Raw genomic sequence first — 18,600 nt, 5'->3', positions numbered from 1 at the left:
GATTATAACTCCGCCCACGTCTCCTTGTTTTACACACACCACCTCATCGAATCGATTTCTTGTGTTTCAATTCACGTTCTTTTTATTTGTATTCTGTACAGTGTAATGCGTCCCAAATATTACACACTATCAATATCAAACTTTAATTCATAAAACATAAAATCCATCGAGAGAATAACATTTTTAAGATAGGACACTTTATGTTCCTCTGCCAATTTCCCTTTTGGGTTTGACTACCTTTGCACTTAAATGTTTTCTTTCGACTTGGAGACAACTCTATTCAAATAAAGAAAAAAATGCTAAACGAACGGAAACGTCTTAAACGACAAAAATAATTAGGTTTTTAAGAACAATTATACGAGCTCTGATTTTAGGAGTAAGAGCTTGTGCTTAAAAATCAACTAAATACCCATAAACTCAGAATACCACAATAACATTTGCTCCACATTTTATAACCATTTCGTTCAAAACAGTAATGTTACTCTACAGTTTTCAAGGGAACACCAAAAAAAGTGGGATAATAACATAACCATTTTTTTTTCTATTTTAATTGTTTTTTTTTATATTTTTATATTAACTTAAACTTATAAACTACATCAACACTAATTGAACTTCGTCTCTTTAAGTGGGAGTGTGTGGCTCTGAAAAGAGCCGTTGGGTTTGTGGTTTTCGTCTTTTATCCTCCGAAGCCGTACAAGGTGCGTCCCTGTCGTTTGAGCGCGTACACAACGTCCATGGCGGTGACGGTCTTTCTCTTGGCGTGCTCGGTGTAGGTGACGGCGTCGCGGATCACGTTCTCCAGGAACACCTTCAGCACACCGCGAGTCTCCTCGTAGATCAGACCGGAGATGCGCTTGACTCCGCCGCGGCGAGCTAGACGACGAATGGCGGGTTTGGTGATTCCCTGGATGTTATCGCGAAGCACTTTACGGTGACGCTTAGCGCCTCCTTTTCCGAGTCCTTTACCGCCTTTGCCTCTTCCAGACATGATGAAGATTTCTAGTTTCGATCGAGCGATGAAAACGAATAAAAGAGAAGTGCTGCAAGGAGGCGTTTTATATCTGCTTACAGGACCTGACTGAAACCAGCGCGAGTCACATGACGCTCCCCTCTCCGCTAGTTAGAGCAGGAAACAATTAGTTTTAATCTAAACCTGAACTGACGATGTCTGCCCTGTGTTTCATACCAAAAACCATGTTTTAAAGCATTTATAAGATTATCTGCATCATGTTAAAAATATTTGTATGTTGTGAGGTTTTGGCTTCAGGAGACCTTTGGGCCAAACAGGTCTTGTCGACCAAACCACAACTACAAACAAAAACAAAAATAAACTAGTACTTATATGGCTTTGCTTCACTTGATTGACAAGGTTACTCTTAAACTTCAAGAATCAATAATTTACTTGCATTTTTAGACCTGCCAAAAGCTTTTGATACAGTCAATCATTACATTTTATTGGAAAGTTGCACAAATAAGGCTTTCGCAATTCTACATATAAATGGTTGAAGAATTGCATTTTAAATACAAGTTGTTACTCCAGCAAAGCAAGTCTATGCTGTGGGGTTGCTCAGGGCTACATGCTTGGACCATTGCTATTTCGTATTTATGTAAATGACTTGTTGAATTTTTTAATTATTTTTACTCCAGTAATGTTTGCTTACAACACAAACATTGTTCTCTCTCACTTTTAATTTGATTAAGAATGCACATGTCGCAGAGATCATTTACTTGCTTCAGTGAAAGTATAACGGGCCTAGTGTTTTCGACTCGTAATGACTCGCGCTGATGTCACGTGTAGTTACGGGATCTTCAAGGGTTGTTTGAAAGCATGCACATATATCCCGGGTCATCACTGACAGGGTGAACGTGCAAAATCTAGCGACTCGGGAACAATTGCAGGAACACTTTACCCCTGTATTTTCCCGGAATGGCAGTGTGAAAGGGGCTCTACAGAACAAGACTAAGAGACAATTTAAAGGCTTTGCAGGTGTTTTGAGTTAATTATCTGATTAGAGTGTGGCACCAGGTGTCTTCAATATTGAACCTTTTCACAATGGTTTAACGTTCTGAGATACTGAATTTTAGATTTTCCTTAGATGCAAGTTATCATCATCAAATTAAAATAAATAAATATTTGAAATATATCAGTCTGTGTGCAATGAATGAATACAATATACGAGTTTCACTTTTTGAATGGAATTAGTGAATATATATATATATATATATATATATATATATATATAATATATATATTCAAAGTTGAGGGTAACATAACCACAGCAATTCAGAGTATTTTTTAAAGTAAATTCACAGGATCAGTTACTGTACCCATCAGTTATCAAGTTTTCATCTTCCTAATGATCTCACTTGTAGAGGTCAATACATGCTCTGACTTTCATAAACTGGTTGTCTAGAGCTGCAGGAATGTGTCTTGAAGTAAACGGGGTTACACAAAAATCAGTACTGCTCAGTTCCCCCCATAACTAACGGTTAAAGCAAGGTTATCTCTACCATTAAATTAAACAATCACAAGCAATTAAGGCATTTCCTTCTTATAAATTGTTTAAAGAACTACCCCATTACACAAAAAAGTAACACATTTTCTACATTTCATCCTTGTGATTATTGTAGTAGAACTGTTAAAACGCATAACATCTAAATCAAGGAAAATTTGTCTTATTCTTTTCAAATTTTAAGACAGTTACTCCCCGTGTGTTCCATCAATCATTCCAGTGGAAACGGTCTCATTCAGAGTGATGTAGGTGGCTCTTAAAAGAGCCTTTGGGGTGTTTGTCTGCGGCGGGTTTAAGCGCGCTCTCCGCGGATGCGGCGGGCCAGCTGGATGTCTTTGGGCATGATGGTGACTCTCTTGGCGTGGATGGCGCACAGGTTGGTGTCCTCGAACAGACCGACCAGGTAAGCCTCGCTGGACTCCTGCAGGGCCATGACAGCGGAGCTCTGGAAGCGCAGGTCCGTCTTGAAATCCTGAGCAATCTCTCGCACCAGACGCTGGAAAGGCAGTTTGCGGATCAGCAGCTCGGTGGACTTCTGATAGCGGCGGATCTCTCGGAGAGCCACGGTCCCGGGCCTGTAACGGTGGGGCTTCTTGACGCCGCCGGTGGCTGGGGCGCTCTTCCGGGCGGCTTTAGTAGCAAGCTGCTTCCTCGGGGCTTTACCGCCGGTGGATTTACGAGCGGTCTGCTTGGTCCTTGCCATCGCTGAGATATACTTCTCTTTCTGAGTAAGTAGAAATGCTGCTCTATGTAATGCGCTTGCTTTTAAAGCCGTGTACAGCCACAGCTTCTGGCGTCATAAAGGTGCTGAGGTCTGTGATTGGCTGATGTGTGACATCTGCGCTAGCCAATGAATGTACACCTCCTGTTTTCAAACAACCTTTTCTTTCCCGCTCAAAATGCATAGTTCTGGGGGGTATTCCAAAAAGCAGGTTATGTGACATACCTGGGTATGTATAAGGGTAAGTTCGTGGATAACCTCAACGTTCGGTTCCAAAAACAGAGGTCACTTTCTGGGTATGTATGTAACCATAGCAACTGACTCTCTGAAGATAACCTGCTCGAGAGCAGGTTATGTTTCAGTGTAACTTCGTTTCAGAAGGTTGGTGAGCATGGCGTGCCCTTTTGACGAGGATCCTGTGGACGTTGAAGCACAAATTATACGAGGTTTTTTTCATCGGGAGAGGGTTATAAGACCGCGTATTGATGTGTTTGCTTACCCTAATGAATATTTAAAAGAGCGTTATCGTTTTTCAAAAGATTCATTAGTTTATTTAACACGTCTTTTAAAACCGCATATCGCAAATGTGACAAACCGCGGCTCTGCGCTTAGCACAGAAAACATTCTGTGCATAGCACTTAGGTTTTTTGCGTCTGGCCATTTTTTGTACAGTGTGGGCGATTCAGAGCATGTGGGAAAGGCAACTGTGTGTAGAGCCGTTCGTACAGTGTGTCTGGCACTTAAACAGTTGTTACCCACGTTTGTACAGTTCCCTGGCCATAAACCTCTGCTTGTTATTAAAGACGAATTCCACAGAGTGGCAGGTTTGTCCTTTGTAGTAAAATATATGACGCATATTTAATATTTAGTCATATTATTAATATCTATACATGTATTCCTTATGCACACACTTCATACTTCCAAAACTTTCTGTTTCAGGGTTTCTAAATGTAATTGGGTGCATTGATGGCACACACATTCCTATTAAAGCTCCATCAATAAATGAGGGAGACTATGTTAATAGGAAATCTATTCATAGTATCAATGTGCAGGTAACAACTTAATTTTTTCCCCTTCTTAAAATCATCAAAGTCATTACTTTTTCCACTAACTATAGGTAATATGTGAGGCAACCCAAATCATCACCAATGTCGAGGCAAAATGGCCAGGATCTGTGCATGATGCCAGAATTTTCCGCGAGTCATCATTATGCCAGACATTTCAGCAGGGTATGATTTGCTTTATACAATTTTTGTTTTTTCGTTTTTACTATATTTGTGTTGTACACTTCAATCATTACCAAGCTTTCTGGAATACCCCCCTGGTTTGCTACTTCTGCATCACAAGCACTCTTTACTTAGACTTCGTATTTACGTTGTATTTGCTGAATTTCCTTACTATTTGTATACAATCACAACCAAAAAAAGACACCATCCAAAGAAAAATATATTTTACAAATGCAATGTGCCACAGCTAGCGCCTATATATATTTTTTTTTATTTCAATGTAGTTATTCATGAACATTGGACATTTAATGATGTGTGTTATTAAACGACGTAACTCCACGGATTAAAATCAACTTGAAATGGGTGACTCTTAAAAGAGGCTTTGTGACACCCTCCAAAGAATAACATTACTCCACAGTTGGCTGTGGTTTATGTTTACTTATATTTATTCTATATGAATATTTAATGTGTATATGATAATGTAACCTATTAAGCGAGAACATGACACTACTGGTTAAATAAGAAAAAAGCTCTCTCCATCAGATAAAATGGTTGGCTCTTAAAAGAGCCTTTGTTTCAGAAACAGAGCGGACTCGGTTTACTTGGCTTTGGCGGGTTTCTCGGTCTTCTTGGGCAGCAGCACGGCCTGGATGTTGGGCAGCACGCCGCCCTGAGCGATGGTCACTCGACCCAGGAGTTTGTTGAGCTCCTCGTCATTGCGCACCGCCAGCTGCAGGTGACGGGGAATGATGCGGGTCTTCTTGTTGTCTCTCGCGGCGTTTCCAGCCAACTCCAGGATCTCAGCGGTCAGATACTCGAGCACAGCCGCCAGATAGACGGGAGCTCCGGCACCGACGCGCTCGGCGTAGTTTCCTTTGCGGAGAAGTCTGTGAACACGGCCGACGGGGAACTGCAGCCCTGCTCTGGAGGAGCGAGTCTTCGCCTTCGCTCTCGCCTTACCGCCGGTTTTGCCTCTTCCACTCATTTTCGAAGATATGATTCTCCACAGTAAAAACGTAGAAACAATGTCTACATGAGCCCCGCTCTGCTGTATTTAAAAGAGAGTGCGAGTCGCTCATTGGTTTAGAGTCTGTAAGATTTCAATCCAATCACTGAACTTCCCTCCAACACCAAACGCCAAAGCCACGCCTCCACAGTCGGCGCGCGGATTGTGCAGCGTTGTGTTGCCAATTTAGCAATTTTGTTGCTAAATTTAGCAACTTTCCAGACTACCCTAGAAAGTTTTTTTCCCCAAAAGCAGCTATCAACATTTTCAGCAATTTTTAAAACTTATTTTGCAACTTTAAGCACGTTTTGAGAAGTGATTCAGACAATAAAATAACACATCCACTCAGCCAAATTACACAAAAAGAGGAAACCAAAGATGAACGGTGAACTGCTATTATTCCTTGTAACCCGAAAACACAGGGCGTTATTTAAAATGAAGGTAAAATTAATATATAAATACGGAAAATTTGTTAATATTAACATTGTAGATTGTATTTTGTAACATAGACAGATTTATTTTGAAGTGTAGCACACTATTTATACACTACTTAAAGCATAATTGTTGGGAAAGGTGTATAACTACTAGATAACTAGCTATTAAAAAAATACCTTAATTGTAATCTTTCAAAAATGTTTATTGTTCAACAATAAACGAATTTTCAAATATTGTATTTATATATTAATATTACTTTATGCATATTATTTTGCAAACAGATCTAAATTACCATATATAAAAAGTTATTGAAAATTAGTGGGCAGCTCTGGAAGCAACATGACCGACGACAGTCAGTGTGTTATAAAGTATTTAAAAAAAAATGTCAAGGCAAAAACCTCTAATAAATGCTTTTGTAACATAACTAAGTTAAGATCAATGATTCATTAAAGCTTTTAATATAATAACCATAAAAACTCTGGCTTTTCTAAATGCAGTCGAGGTGTAAAGATTTGTGAGTCAAGGAAACCTCACATACACTTCTCATAATTCACTTTCCACAAAGTGCAGATATAGTTTTGCTCTTTCTTTCGAGTTTGTGGGTGGCTCTGAAAAGAGCCGTTGGGGAATAAAACAGCAAGTTTTTACTTCTTCTTGGGAGCTGCCTTTTTAGGCTTGGCAGCTTTAGGCTTCGCTGTCTTGGGTTTGGCGGCCTTGGTCTTTTTGGGGCTCTTGGCTGCTTTCTTGGGCGCCGCGGGCTTCTTCGCCTTCTTGGGGCTCTTCGTGGCCTTCTTGGGGGCGGCAGCGGGTTTCTTGGCCTTCTTGGGGGATTTCTTAGCGGCGGGCTTCTTTGCCGCTGCGCTCTTGGGCTTCTTGGCAGCAGCGGGTTTCTTGGCCGCGGGCTTCTTGGCTTTAGGAGCCGCTTTCTTCGCCGGCTTCTTCTTGGTCTCGGTCTCCTTCTTGCTGATCTTGAAAGATCCGGAGGCGCCGGTTCCTTTGACCTGCAGCAGGATGCCTTTAGTCACCAGGCTCTTGATGGCGAGCTTGATGCGGGAGTTTTTCTTCTCCACGTCGTAGCCGCCGGCGGCGAGAGCTTTCTTCAGAGCAGCGAGAGACACGCCGCTCCTCTCCTTGGATGCGGACACGGCTTTAACGATCAGATCACCGACAGATGGACCTGCTTTCTTGGCTTTAGCGGCGGACTTCTTCTTAGGCGCTTTGGCCGGCGGGGCGGCTGCAGCTGGGGCGGTTTCTGCCATCTCTAGTACTGGATTTGTAGTCTTCCGAACGCTTTGTTCAGTAATGATAGACTTTCGCGCTCCGCTCGCGCTCTTAAACAGGACATGAGAACCTTATAGACTCAACCTGATCGCTCTGCGACTGTGCGCCTCCAGAAGCGCCCCTCGCTTGTGTTTTCTTCTCTTACATTTTGGTCAAAACTGGATTGGTGAAGTGGTTTAAGGCAGTAAAAATATAGTGAACACCAAGCAGAGGTTCTTGGCTTTCTTTGGAGAGTAAAAGACTCGACGAGGAAATGTTTATTTTGTCTCCGTCAGAACGAATCAAACGCGAGCAGCAGTCACGGAGGAAAAGTCTCGTGTAAATTCGATGCCATGTTTAAGTGAAAAGGTTGATACAGACTGAAATCTTCATCTGTGTGTCCAGCAAACAGTCTGAAAGTCAGTTTAGGTCGATGGTCATCACTGAGGGACGTGTGCAGTGTTTCCTTCAGTCTCTGTTTTGTCCTGATTGAAGCACAGTCTGTCCGCTCCTCCCGGAGTCTGTGTCTGGAGCTTGTCATCATCACATCATCTGTGGATTTGTGTTTTTGTTATATTTTTATTAACAATGCTTATTGTATTTTGATCAGAAATACTTATAATCCTGTGGTATTACTCATGTGTCACTTCAATCAACAAGGACTTCATCATAACAGACCTGGTCTCACTTCGTGCTGATTGTTCTCTGTCCGGTTCAGAGTTCAAACCCCAAGTTTTTATTTTTAAGCCCCTAAACATCTGAACCCCTCTTATCTATCTGAGCTTCTCCACATAACCCTTCACCAGCTCTATTTTTCCATTGCTCTTTCAATGATGATTGATTTTTAGTTGATTTATGTTCTTGTACTGTTTTTCTTTCGATATCCTGCCAATAGTTTATTTTTTATTGTATCTGTGATTTTTATTTTATTTTTGCTTGTATTTATATTTGATCTGATGCTGTAAAGTACATTGGCCAGCTGCCGCTGTTTTAATGATGTAAGGTAAATTAAACTTTAAATTAAAACTCGAGTGATTGATCTTTCCAGAGTCACTGACTCACTTCATCAGTGTGTGTCTGCTTTAGATCTGCATTTGTTTTAATGTAACTTCAAAAAAATAACATTGCAATATTTCAAATGTTGTTATACACGTTGTGTCATTGCATGTCATTTAAATTGCAACAGTAAAATTACTACGTAATATATATATTATTTTAAATACAATTTAAATTGAAATACACGGAACATACATTAAAAAATGATCAAAAGAAGATCAATGTAAAATGTGTACTGTTGACATATTATGTGTTACAATTTAGAACAAGTTTCCTGTAAATGAATAAATCAAAAACAAAATTGAACATTTTAACAAAATATTGTTATACTACTACTACTACTACTACTACTACTAATAATAATGATTATTATTATTAAACAGTTTATGCTGAAAAGATAATTAACTAATGCATTAACATATATATATATATATATATATATATATATATATATATATATATATATATATATATATATATATATATAAATATATATATATATATATATAAATATATATATATATATATATAAATATATATATATATATATATATATATATATATATATATATATATATATATTGCATATATCGGACTAAATCTAAAATATCTTAAACTGTGTTCTGAAGATGAACAGAGGTCTTACCTGTTTGGACCGAATGAGGGTAAGTTATTAATGACATAATTTTGCTATCTGGTTGAACTAACCCTTTAAAGACCTACTATTATTTATAGTGTGACTTCATGCCCATTTCATCCCAACTTCTCTTACATTTTTTTATATATATATATATATATATATATATATATATATATATATATAGTCTTTTTAGTCATTCCCACTGTTCTCAGAAAAATTATTATTACTGTAAACAAAATAAATAAAAAAAAAAAAAAAAAAAAAAAAAAAAAAAACGGTAATTGAAATAAGTTTTGAATGGGAACTTGCTTGTGTCTGAAGTATGTGTTTAAATCAAGTGTCATTGGTCAGCATCAGTCCATGGTGTCAGTACCGGTGTGACCGTCAGTTTAAAAGCGTGCCTGAAGTACGCCATTAGCCTTGTTTCTTTCTTTGACGTCTTCTGATCCAGCAGACAGCGCTCTGGTCTCTGGTCAGGTCTTTCTGTCTGGACATAACAACCCTGTTACCACGAGTATGGAGTGGAGAGATTATGAACCATATTTGGGCCCCATTAATTTGTTTCCTCACAGAAATTATGTGAATGTACAAGGAATATGTGAGCACGGATGAGATCCTGTTTGAATGGCAGGACATATGTAGCAGTTTTTGATGGCAGTGATGATGGCCATTGAGAGACATTGTGGATGAACCAGGCTGACATTGGGAAGAAAGGGAAAAGCAGGGCCGGGTTCGTCCAGGGCTGAGGACTGGGCCAGGGTCCAGGAGGTGATCGTTGCATCTTGCGCTCTTCCTCCTTTTAGGAGTAAGACACAGAAAAGATGCAAGGAGGAGTTAGGGAGACCAGAGAAGTGATTCAGAGGACGACACTTGAAAAGCAACATTAATTATAAATATGATCATTCAGTGTCATGTGATCACCTGTTTGTCAGAACGAGCCCCTGTAGATACTGCTGGCCTTTGCTTTGAGTGATGTGTGGTCTAACATGTCCTCCTAGGTGGGCAACACACAGACATCTCACGGGGAACATCCATATTTCTATTGCTTAAAATAACAAGCTTCATCTCTAAAGTATCCTAGATGACATCTTGACCACATGTAACTGAGGTTTAGTGTTCCTGCTGGCAGTGGATCTGTGCTGTTTCACAAGGTCACACTAGTGTCTGTAATGAGCCCAGTGATCTATTACAATTACCTTCCTTCAGTGAGAAACAACCGTAAGCATGAATACTATCTCTAGAGAAGTGGAAGGACACATCTTTAAGAACAGGCAACACATCCTCAGTGAAATGAGGATTCATGAAATTAAATTAAATAGGCTTCACTGTAGTTGAGCAGTTCTCTATACAGCAGCTGCAGTTCATGTATAATACTTATACAATAATGATACTCTCTTTTTTTTTTGTATATATTTATATTTCACTAGTTCACGCTTACATATAATTAGCTGAGGTATGGTATGCGTATTTGGCGTGCTGTCCGGGGAAGGGCTCCGAGCTCGGGAATTGCCCGAACCTAGAGTACCCCCCCCCTTCCCCGTATATTGTAAAGTGAACTTGAAGTGAGGAGATGGGGTGGAGGAGGGATGCTGATAAACCGTCAATGGATAGAGGTAAGTCAGCGATATTTATATTGTGGGATTGATTACTTGATTGCGGTCCACCTGTGATGATTAGGCTAAGTATCTGACGCGCTCCTCCCGAATCTTCATTGATAATTACATTTCACTAGTTCACGCTTACATATAATTAGCTGAGGTATGGTATGCGTATTTGGCGTGCTGTCCGGGGAAGGGCTCCGAGCTCGGGAATTGCCCGAACCTAGAGTACCCCCCAAAAAGGCAAGTGTACAAGAGGACAGCCGCCAGTTTAAAGAATGCCCCCCCAAAAAATCAGAGTACTGGCGGGGGCTGATTTGGTTTCTGAGAAGTTGACTCGTTGGCAGGCTGGAAGGGCCTACGTACTCCGGAGGGAGCGACTTGGGAGTTGGGAGAGTAGGCCCTACCGGCTGCAGCTAGTGAACTATGTGGTTGTTGGCGCCCGGTCGGTAGGGCTCGGGCCGATGCTCAACTGGAGCTTTTTGGCATTGGAACGGTGAGCCCTACCGGCCGATGAGGAGGAGCAGCGTGGTTTTTTTTTTTTTTTTTTTTTTGTATAGCGCTTTTTACAAAATAAATCGTTACAAAGCAACTTTACAGAAAATTATGTTTCTACAATATTTAGTAGTAGCTAGTAGTTTGTGCACATTTGACAGGATTTTAGAAAAAATAATAATAATAATACAAGACGTAGTCAGCTAGACGACGAACTATCAATATTATTAAGTTATTATATGATTCAGTCACACATTTAGCAATAATTGTTAGTTCTGTTTGTTGATTCAAGGTTAGCATCATCTGGGGTCCTCTGAGGGTCAGCATCATCTCTTCTCAGGTGTTCTGGATCCAGACTGGAGCTTGTTTAAATCCTAGTTATAATTAGCTGAGGTATGGTATGTGTATATGCTGAGCAGCGTGGTTGTGGTGCCCGACCGGGAGGACCCGAGTTGCCTCGACCGGAATAGGTCATGGTGTCGGCGTACGGGCCCTACTGGCTGATAGCCCCTGCTATTCAGTGGGTGAAGGGCCTAATGCTGACCGAGAGGGCCCATGAAGCCTCCGACAGGAGATTGAGACTCAGGATTACGGACGTCTGGGTCCTCTCGGTTTGGCAGATAAAAAGCTTTTGGGCTAGCCGACAAGGAGGACTCTGGCAACATCCGAAGGGAGATCCCGACTCACGGCATCGGATGGATGAGACTCGCTTGCGGCTGGCAAGCATAGGCCCGTCCGGGAGACTCTCGCCAGACGGGTAAGCCTCGGCGGACGGGGAGGGTTGGAAAAGGAAAACCCGACTGGGAGGACTCTCGCAGCATCCGATGGGGCCTCTAACTCAGAACATCGAACGGGTAAGCCTCGCCAGACGGGGTTAAAAGATGTGAGAGTAGCTGAGGGTAGCTTTTTTTTTTTTTTTGCAGGATTTGGCGAGAGGACTAGACTCGTAGCGTCGGACGGTTAAGCCTCGCCTACCGTCAAATGGAAAGGTAAGTTGCGTGGCCGAGAGACTGTTACCGACGTCCGAAGGGAGCACACACATCGAACGGGTAAGCCTCGCCGACCGTAGAGTGGAAACGTAAAGCAAGTCTGTCCAGGAGGCTCTCGCCAGCGTCCGAAGGGAGCACACACATCGAACGGGTAAGCCTCGCTGACCATAGAAAAGGAAAAGGTAAGGTTGTCTAACCGGGAGGCTCTCGCCGGCATCCGAAGGGAGCACACGCATCGAACGGGTAAGCCTCTCCGGATGGCGGACAGAAAAGGTAACGATAGGTGGCCAGGAGGCTCTTGCCAGCGTCCGGCGGGGACAAAACTGGGTGAGCCTCGCAGGCCGTAGGATGGAAAAGGTAAGTTTGTGTGGTCGTTAGGCTGTCATCAGCTTTTTAAGGGAGTTTGCTACTCCCGGCAAGAGACGGGTTAGCCTTGGCGACCATAGGAAAGAAGGAGAGTTTATTGTGTGTTTGGTACTTGCAGCATTTGAACAGCTTGCTTGTAGGTCTGTAACCTAAACCACGTGGTAAGGTCGTGGTTGGCTGGCCAGGAGGCTGTCGCCAGCGTCCGATGGGAGCACTCGCATCGGACGGGTAAGCCTCACTGGCCGAGGGTGGAAAAGGTCAGGTTGTCTAGCCGGGAGGCTCGGACCGACGTCCGATAGGAGCTTAGCTCCAGGAATCGAACGGGTAAACCTCTCTGGCTGAAGGACGGAAAATGTTGTCCAGCCGGGAGGCTCTTACCTTCGTCCGACAGGAGCTTAGCTCCCAGATAGAACGGTTAAGCCTCGCTGGCCAAAGGACGGAAAAGGTAAGGTTGTCTAGCCGGGAAGCTCTCACCTACATTCAATGGGAGCCCTGACTCCGTGCATTGGATGGGTAAACCTCTCCGTACGTAAGACAGAATGGCAAAGCAGGTAGCCGGGGCTTTCACCTACGTCCGAAGGGAGTGTGAGCTCCTGGCAATGAACGGGTAAGCCTTGCTGGCCGCAGAATGGAAAAGGTGAGGTTGTCTGGCCGGGAGGCTCTCGTCAGCATCCGATGGGAGCTCAAGCTCTTGGCATCGAAGAGAGAAGCCTTGCCGGCCATAGGATTGAAAAAAGGTAAGGTTATCTGGTCGGGAGGCTATGGCCAGCATCCGGTGTCTTTTTATTCATTATTTATTTATTTATTTTCTATATTTATTTTTATTTATTATATTTATTAAAATTTGCGACACCAGATGGGTAGTCTCTCCAGCCATCGGAGGGAAAATTGAGATTGTTTTATCTGCGAAGAGCCCCTTAGTGTTCGGCGAAAGCGTAACTTGCGGTATTGGATGGGTACTTGCCATCGGAGGGAAAATTTGTTTGGGCTGCAATGTACTCATTGGTGTTCGATAGGTAAATGTTGCTTTTTTTTTTTTTTTTTTTTTTGGTTAATCGGCCTTTTTTAATCGGGTAAGCTTCGCTGGTGGTCAGATGGAAAGTCCAAGATTGATTAAGTGGGAAAGCATCTGGCAGGATTTTAATACTTGCGATGTCAAACGAGTAAGCTTTGCTGATAGTTGAATGGAGAAGGCAAAGGTTGGTTCAACCGGGAGCCCTCTTGCAGCGCCTGGCAGGGAGTTCGATACTAAGGATGATTTATTTGTCTACGAGGGTAGACGCTGTGAGGCTTACTTGAATAATAGTTTAGCGAATCCAATGAGCTGCTTCCGATAATGAGTCCGAAAAAATCTTGGTGCAGTCATAGTATCCGAAATTAAGCGTGCAAAAATAAATTGGATTTCCTGTGCCAGTGTACCCCAAATAGGTGCCATGTATCGGCGATGTGGTCATCACGTCAGCACGTGAGATCGATGGTACATATCAACGATGTAATCGTGCATGGGTGGAGTAAGAGAAAGATTCTTTATACTGTCTGAGCTTACTATTTACCATTTTGACCATGCAGGTGCACGAAAAGAGCCTATGGAATCACCAATAATCAAAAAATATACTTTCGGACGTACTGATACACTTTTATTATTATTTTTTTTTTATTTTTTATTTTTTAATCTACGGGCTCACATCATCCTTTGAGAGCAGGGGCGAGCGGGAAATGCAGTGCTGAGATGGGATAACGGAGCGGTTTGATAGCCGAATTAAGGTAGGCCGCCTAATGATTATTATAAAAAACGTTGGTTGGAGAATGGGCCTAATATCGTCTTGGCTATTGTCGATACATGATGCCATCACCGCATTTTTTTTTTATATATATTTAGGTGTAGGAAAGGCTCCTGCGGGAGCAGACGCTGCTACGGCAGTGGGGAGAACGGGAAAGGCTCCTGCGGGAGCAGACACTGCTACGGCAGTGTGGAGGTACAGGAAAGGCTCCTGCGGGAGCAGACACTGCGCGGCAGTGAGGAGGTATAGGAAAGGCTCCTGCGGGAGCAGACACTGCTGCGGCAGTGGGGAGATACGGGAAAGGCTCCTGCGGGAGCAGACACTGCTGCGGCAGTGGGGAGATACGGGAAAGGCTCCTGCGGGAGCAGACACTGCTGCGGCAGTGGGGAGATACGGGAAAGGCTCCTGCGGGAGCAGACACTGCTGCGGCAGTGGGGAGATACGGGAAAGGCTCCTGCGGGAGCAGACACTGCTGCGGCAGTGGGGAGATACGAGAAAGGCTCCTGCGGGAGCAGACACTGCTGCGGCAGTGGGGAGATACGGGAAAGGCTCCTGCGGGAGCAGACACTGCTGCGGCAGTGGGGAGATACGAGAAAGGCTCCTGCGGGAGCAGACACTGCAGCGGCGGTGGGGAGATACAGGAAAGGCTCCTGCGGGAGCAGACACTGCAGCGGCGGTGGGGAGATACGGGAAAGGCTCCTGCGGGAGCAGACACTGCAGCGGCAGTGAGGAGGTACATGAAAGGCTACTTGCTTCGGCTGCTGTAGATGTTGGCTGTGGGAAGAGTAAAAAGTGTTAGTAATATTTGATGAGGCAAGCTAAAAATGGATGGGTAGCCTACTGTGTTACCAGCTTAGCAATTTGTTGCCTGATTTGACAATTCCTCGGGCCTTGTCCACCTTATTATGTTCCTGTTGGAAAAGCATCTTTCCTCTCATTTGGCCTCCGGGCTCTTTAGACGGACTCCTGAGCGGATACGTTTGGAACGCTGTTTTCACGTTGTATTATGGACTGTGGAAACAGAGGCTTTTGGAAACGATTGAGCATGTTTAGTCTTGTAAGGCGTTGTACCGAAAGACATGATTGTAGCAGTAACGTTAACCCCTTACCAGACACCCCCCATTTTTGGCATGGAGGCAGAAATTATATACCCAAAATAAAGAGGTTTCTGTTCATGATTCTTTCTGACTAGATCCGTGATCAACATTTGTCCACGAGCTAACACTTTCACGTTTACCGTTCAGGAATAGGAATAGTTTTCCTGACGTGATGGAAAATTAATCACTGGAATTATGTTTTATCGAAATATTGGTCAAATATAAAAGCCAAAGTCTTTGGACTTCGATTGATGCGCGGTTTATCCAGATCAAGTAAGAGAGTGATGTTTAACGTGCTGTGAAAATGAAACCGAGTGGGGCCGTTGGCGATGCTTGCAGCAAATGGGTTAACAGCAGTTATGTGCTATTCGCTTCCAAGTGGTTTCTAAAGAGATTTACTTTCCGTTTTTTCCGTATTACGGTCCTTAAAATGCGATGGTAATTTTTACTCACACTTGCTATCCTGCATCAAAACACGAGGGCAGATGCGTTTTAGATTAATTTTGGGTGATCACGCCAGTGAATGGTAAAATAGGTCCCTAAATGATTTGGTCCTACCAGAAGACTTGCATGGAAATTAAAATTTTAAATTAAGCATTTAGCGGGCGCTTTTATCCAGAGACTTAAGTTTTTTTTTTTTTTTTTTTTTGAACTTATGTCTGTATCATTTCGGCGAGGTTTAAACGTGCGCGGTAAGGCGAATGTAACAATAATAATGATTATTATTATTATTATTATTTTATGTGTAGGAACAAACGCCAAAACAAAAATTCATTAAAGACAGGTAGTCTTGAATAAATGTGACTTGATCAACTTTTTAAAATCGCCCAACATAGGTGCATATCTGACGTGCAGAAGAAGTACATTCCATAGCTTAGGGGCTTTATATGAAAAGGCTCTTTCCCCCATGGTCTTTAGCTCACATTATGGCTGGTGAAGTGAAAGAGAGTTAGTAGAACAAAGAGAGCGTGATGGAATATCAGGACTGATGAGTTCACAAAGATACTCAGGTGCAGTCCCATGAAGTGCCTAGTATGTTAAGATAAGAATTTTAAAATCAATTCTCACGTTTACGGGAAGCCCGTGTAATTGTGAAAGAACAGGTGTAATGTGTTCACGAGGAGAAGTACAAGCGTGCGGCAGAATACTGAAGCTTGCTCAACGATTTAGCTGGAAGGCCTGAGAACGAGGCATTACAATAATCTAACCTAATGCCTTTGGCTTCGTGGTTAAAAAGTGGCATCATCATCCGACGGAACGGTGTATATGTAGTCCAAATCTATGCGGGATCCACACCCCGGATCAGCGGGTGGCGGTAATGCACCTTTACGTTGGTTTGCCAAAACCGCCATAAAACGCTACTAGAAGAAGACGGAACTACGTCAAGACGTAGTTTAACAAAACTTTAGCCGCAAAACTGCTTTTAGATGCAACACTTTGAATGCAAACTGCCGTAAAAATCCAATGAAGAAAAAAGAAGAACCTGTTTTTTTTTTTTTTTTTTTTTTTTTTGCGTGCTCGCCTGGAAATGTATTAGACTGCGCGCCGCTAGAGGAAGCGGCCTCAAACTCAGTGTTGCCAACTTAGCGACTTTGTCGCTAGATTTAGCGACTTTTCAGACCCCCATAGCGACTTTTTTCCAAAAAAGCGACTAGCGACAAATCTGGCGACTTTTTTTGACAGACCTTATTTAGTCTCTGAGACTCTCCGGTACTGCCGCACGAGCTCTCTCTCTCTCTCTCTCTCTCTCTCTCTCTCTCTCTCTCTCTCTCTCCCAGCATGCGCACACGCCTCTCTCTCTCTGCATCTGCTTCTGCTATGTTCAGCGAGCAGAAAGGAGCAGCACTTTCTGTTAAAAAAATATATTCTGTTGCTTCTAACTCTATTTTACATACAAGTATAGCCGAAATCACAGTACAATCACTATCTTAATCTTATGTGTATGTGATTTAATTAGACAATGTCGTGAATAGGATTTTAGTGCAGAGATTAACATCTTTGAGAGCTGGTTATGTATTCTTAATGGACCGCGTTTCAGTCATTATAATATTAATTCCGTTGTCGGACAACAAAAACATTAAAATATAATTATAAAAATTTATATTGAGAATTTTGGCTGCCTTAAAACGCAGTACATGAGCATAGAAAGGGCGAGATAATATGACGCACTTACGTCATGAATATGCTAATTAGCATATGACGTCATCTAGCGACATTTAGCGACTTTTCAGGCAGGGTTTAGCTACTTTCCATTGAAAGAAGTTGGCAACACTGCTCAAACTGCCATTCGGCCGGAATGCCGTGGTGAAAGACTGAGTCGTGGTTGGATTCTTTCTGCTGCAATCCAGCGCTCGACGAGAGCTCGGTCTCAGGCGGCACGATCATGTATCGAGCAAGGCAAGCTAGGAGTTGCACGGTCTATTGGCCACGATGTGTGGCTTGGCGAGGATAGCAGCTGTCGCGATGACGCTTAATGCTGCTCAACGGCCGTGTTTGGCTGGGTAGAAATGATCTCGGGTCCGGCAAAAGCAGCAGGTCTTATAAATCCCCTGTGTAGCACTCTTCGTTGGTACGAAAATTGGGTCTGTGATAAGGTGACTGACGAGGCGAACCAGCGTGCTGATAAACCGTCAATGGATAGAGGTAAGTCAGCGATATTTATACTGTGGGATTGATTACTTGATTGCGGTCCACCTGTGATGATTAGGCTAAGTATCTGACGCGCTCCTCCCGAATCTTCATTGATAATTACATATAGTCACTGTCGGTGTGCTTAAATCTTCAAGTCAAAATAATGAAATAACAAAGGGACAAAAGTTTCAGTTTTAATGACAAAATGAAGGATTCAAAATGGTGTAATTTACCTTACAATATACAAAGTAGTGGAAACGTGGAAATCAGGATCAGGCATTAAATAATATTTTCAGAATCATTCACATACAAAAAAAAAATGTTAGAAAGTAGCATTGGATTTCATTCAGCAAATATGTTGTCAGTTGGAGTTATCAATGTGACCTATACAAAAAAAAAATGTTAGAAAGTAGCATTGGATTTCATTCAGCAAATATGTTGTCAGTTGGAGTTATCAATGTGACCTATCCAGTAAAAAAATAAAATATAAATTTTAGATCACTTTGGTAAAAACCACCTCACTGTACTGAAAGAGACAGTTGATGAATGAAAATGAAAGTCTGTCATAATTTCCTCATGTTATTGCAAACCTGTTTAACTGACTATATGTGCAAAAGATTTTTTGAATAATGTTGATCTTAAAGCGATAGTTCACCCAAAAATGATCATTCGGTCATCATTTACTCATCCTCACGTCGTTTTAAACCTGTATGTCTTACTTTTTTTTCCGTGAAACACAGAAGACGACATTTTGAAGAATGTCGGGAACAAAACAGTTCTGGTTCC

The 18,600-nt window shown here is 42.4% G+C and overlaps 4 protein-coding genes across 4 annotated transcripts; all 4 read right to left on the bottom strand.

The window, feature by feature from the left end:
• Nucleotides 1–626: 626 nt before the first annotated feature.
• LOC128017664 (histone H4) lies at nucleotides 627–1,014 on the bottom strand. Its single transcript, XM_052603110.1, has one exon. The coding sequence runs from the start codon at nucleotides 986–988 to the stop codon at nucleotides 677–679; it is 312 nt and encodes a 103-aa protein (XP_052459070.1). The 5' UTR covers nucleotides 989–1,014; the 3' UTR covers nucleotides 627–676.
• A 1,750-nt stretch (nucleotides 1,015–2,764) lies between these two features.
• On the bottom strand, nucleotides 2,765–3,248 carry LOC128017628 (histone H3-like). The gene has a single exon (XM_052603073.1). The coding sequence runs from the start codon at nucleotides 3,214–3,216 to the stop codon at nucleotides 2,806–2,808; it is 411 nt and encodes a 136-aa protein (XP_052459033.1). The 5' UTR covers nucleotides 3,217–3,248; the 3' UTR covers nucleotides 2,765–2,805.
• Nucleotides 3,249–5,011: 1,763 nt separating this feature from the next.
• Nucleotides 5,012–5,445, bottom strand: LOC128017632 (histone H2A-like). The gene has a single exon (XM_052603078.1). It carries the CDS (start codon nucleotides 5,443–5,445, stop codon nucleotides 5,059–5,061), a length of 387 nt encoding a protein of 128 aa, XP_052459038.1. The 3' UTR covers nucleotides 5,012–5,058.
• A 773-nt stretch (nucleotides 5,446–6,218) lies between these two features.
• On the bottom strand, nucleotides 6,219–7,391 carry LOC128017607 (histone H1-like). Its single transcript, XM_052603052.1, has one exon. The coding sequence runs from the start codon at nucleotides 7,158–7,160 to the stop codon at nucleotides 6,546–6,548; it is 615 nt and encodes a 204-aa protein (XP_052459012.1). The 5' UTR covers nucleotides 7,161–7,391; the 3' UTR covers nucleotides 6,219–6,545.
• Nucleotides 7,392–18,600: the final 11,209 nt, after the last annotated feature.

Source organism: Carassius gibelio, chromosome A7, assembly GCF_023724105.1.
Source record: "Carassius gibelio isolate Cgi1373 ecotype wild population from Czech Republic chromosome A7, carGib1.2-hapl.c, whole genome shotgun sequence".
In the NCBI taxonomy this organism is placed as follows: Eukaryota; Metazoa; Chordata; class Actinopteri; order Cypriniformes; family Cyprinidae; genus Carassius; species Carassius gibelio.
Note: the sequence above shows the minus strand (reverse complement) of the source record. Positions and strands in the feature narration are given on the sequence as shown.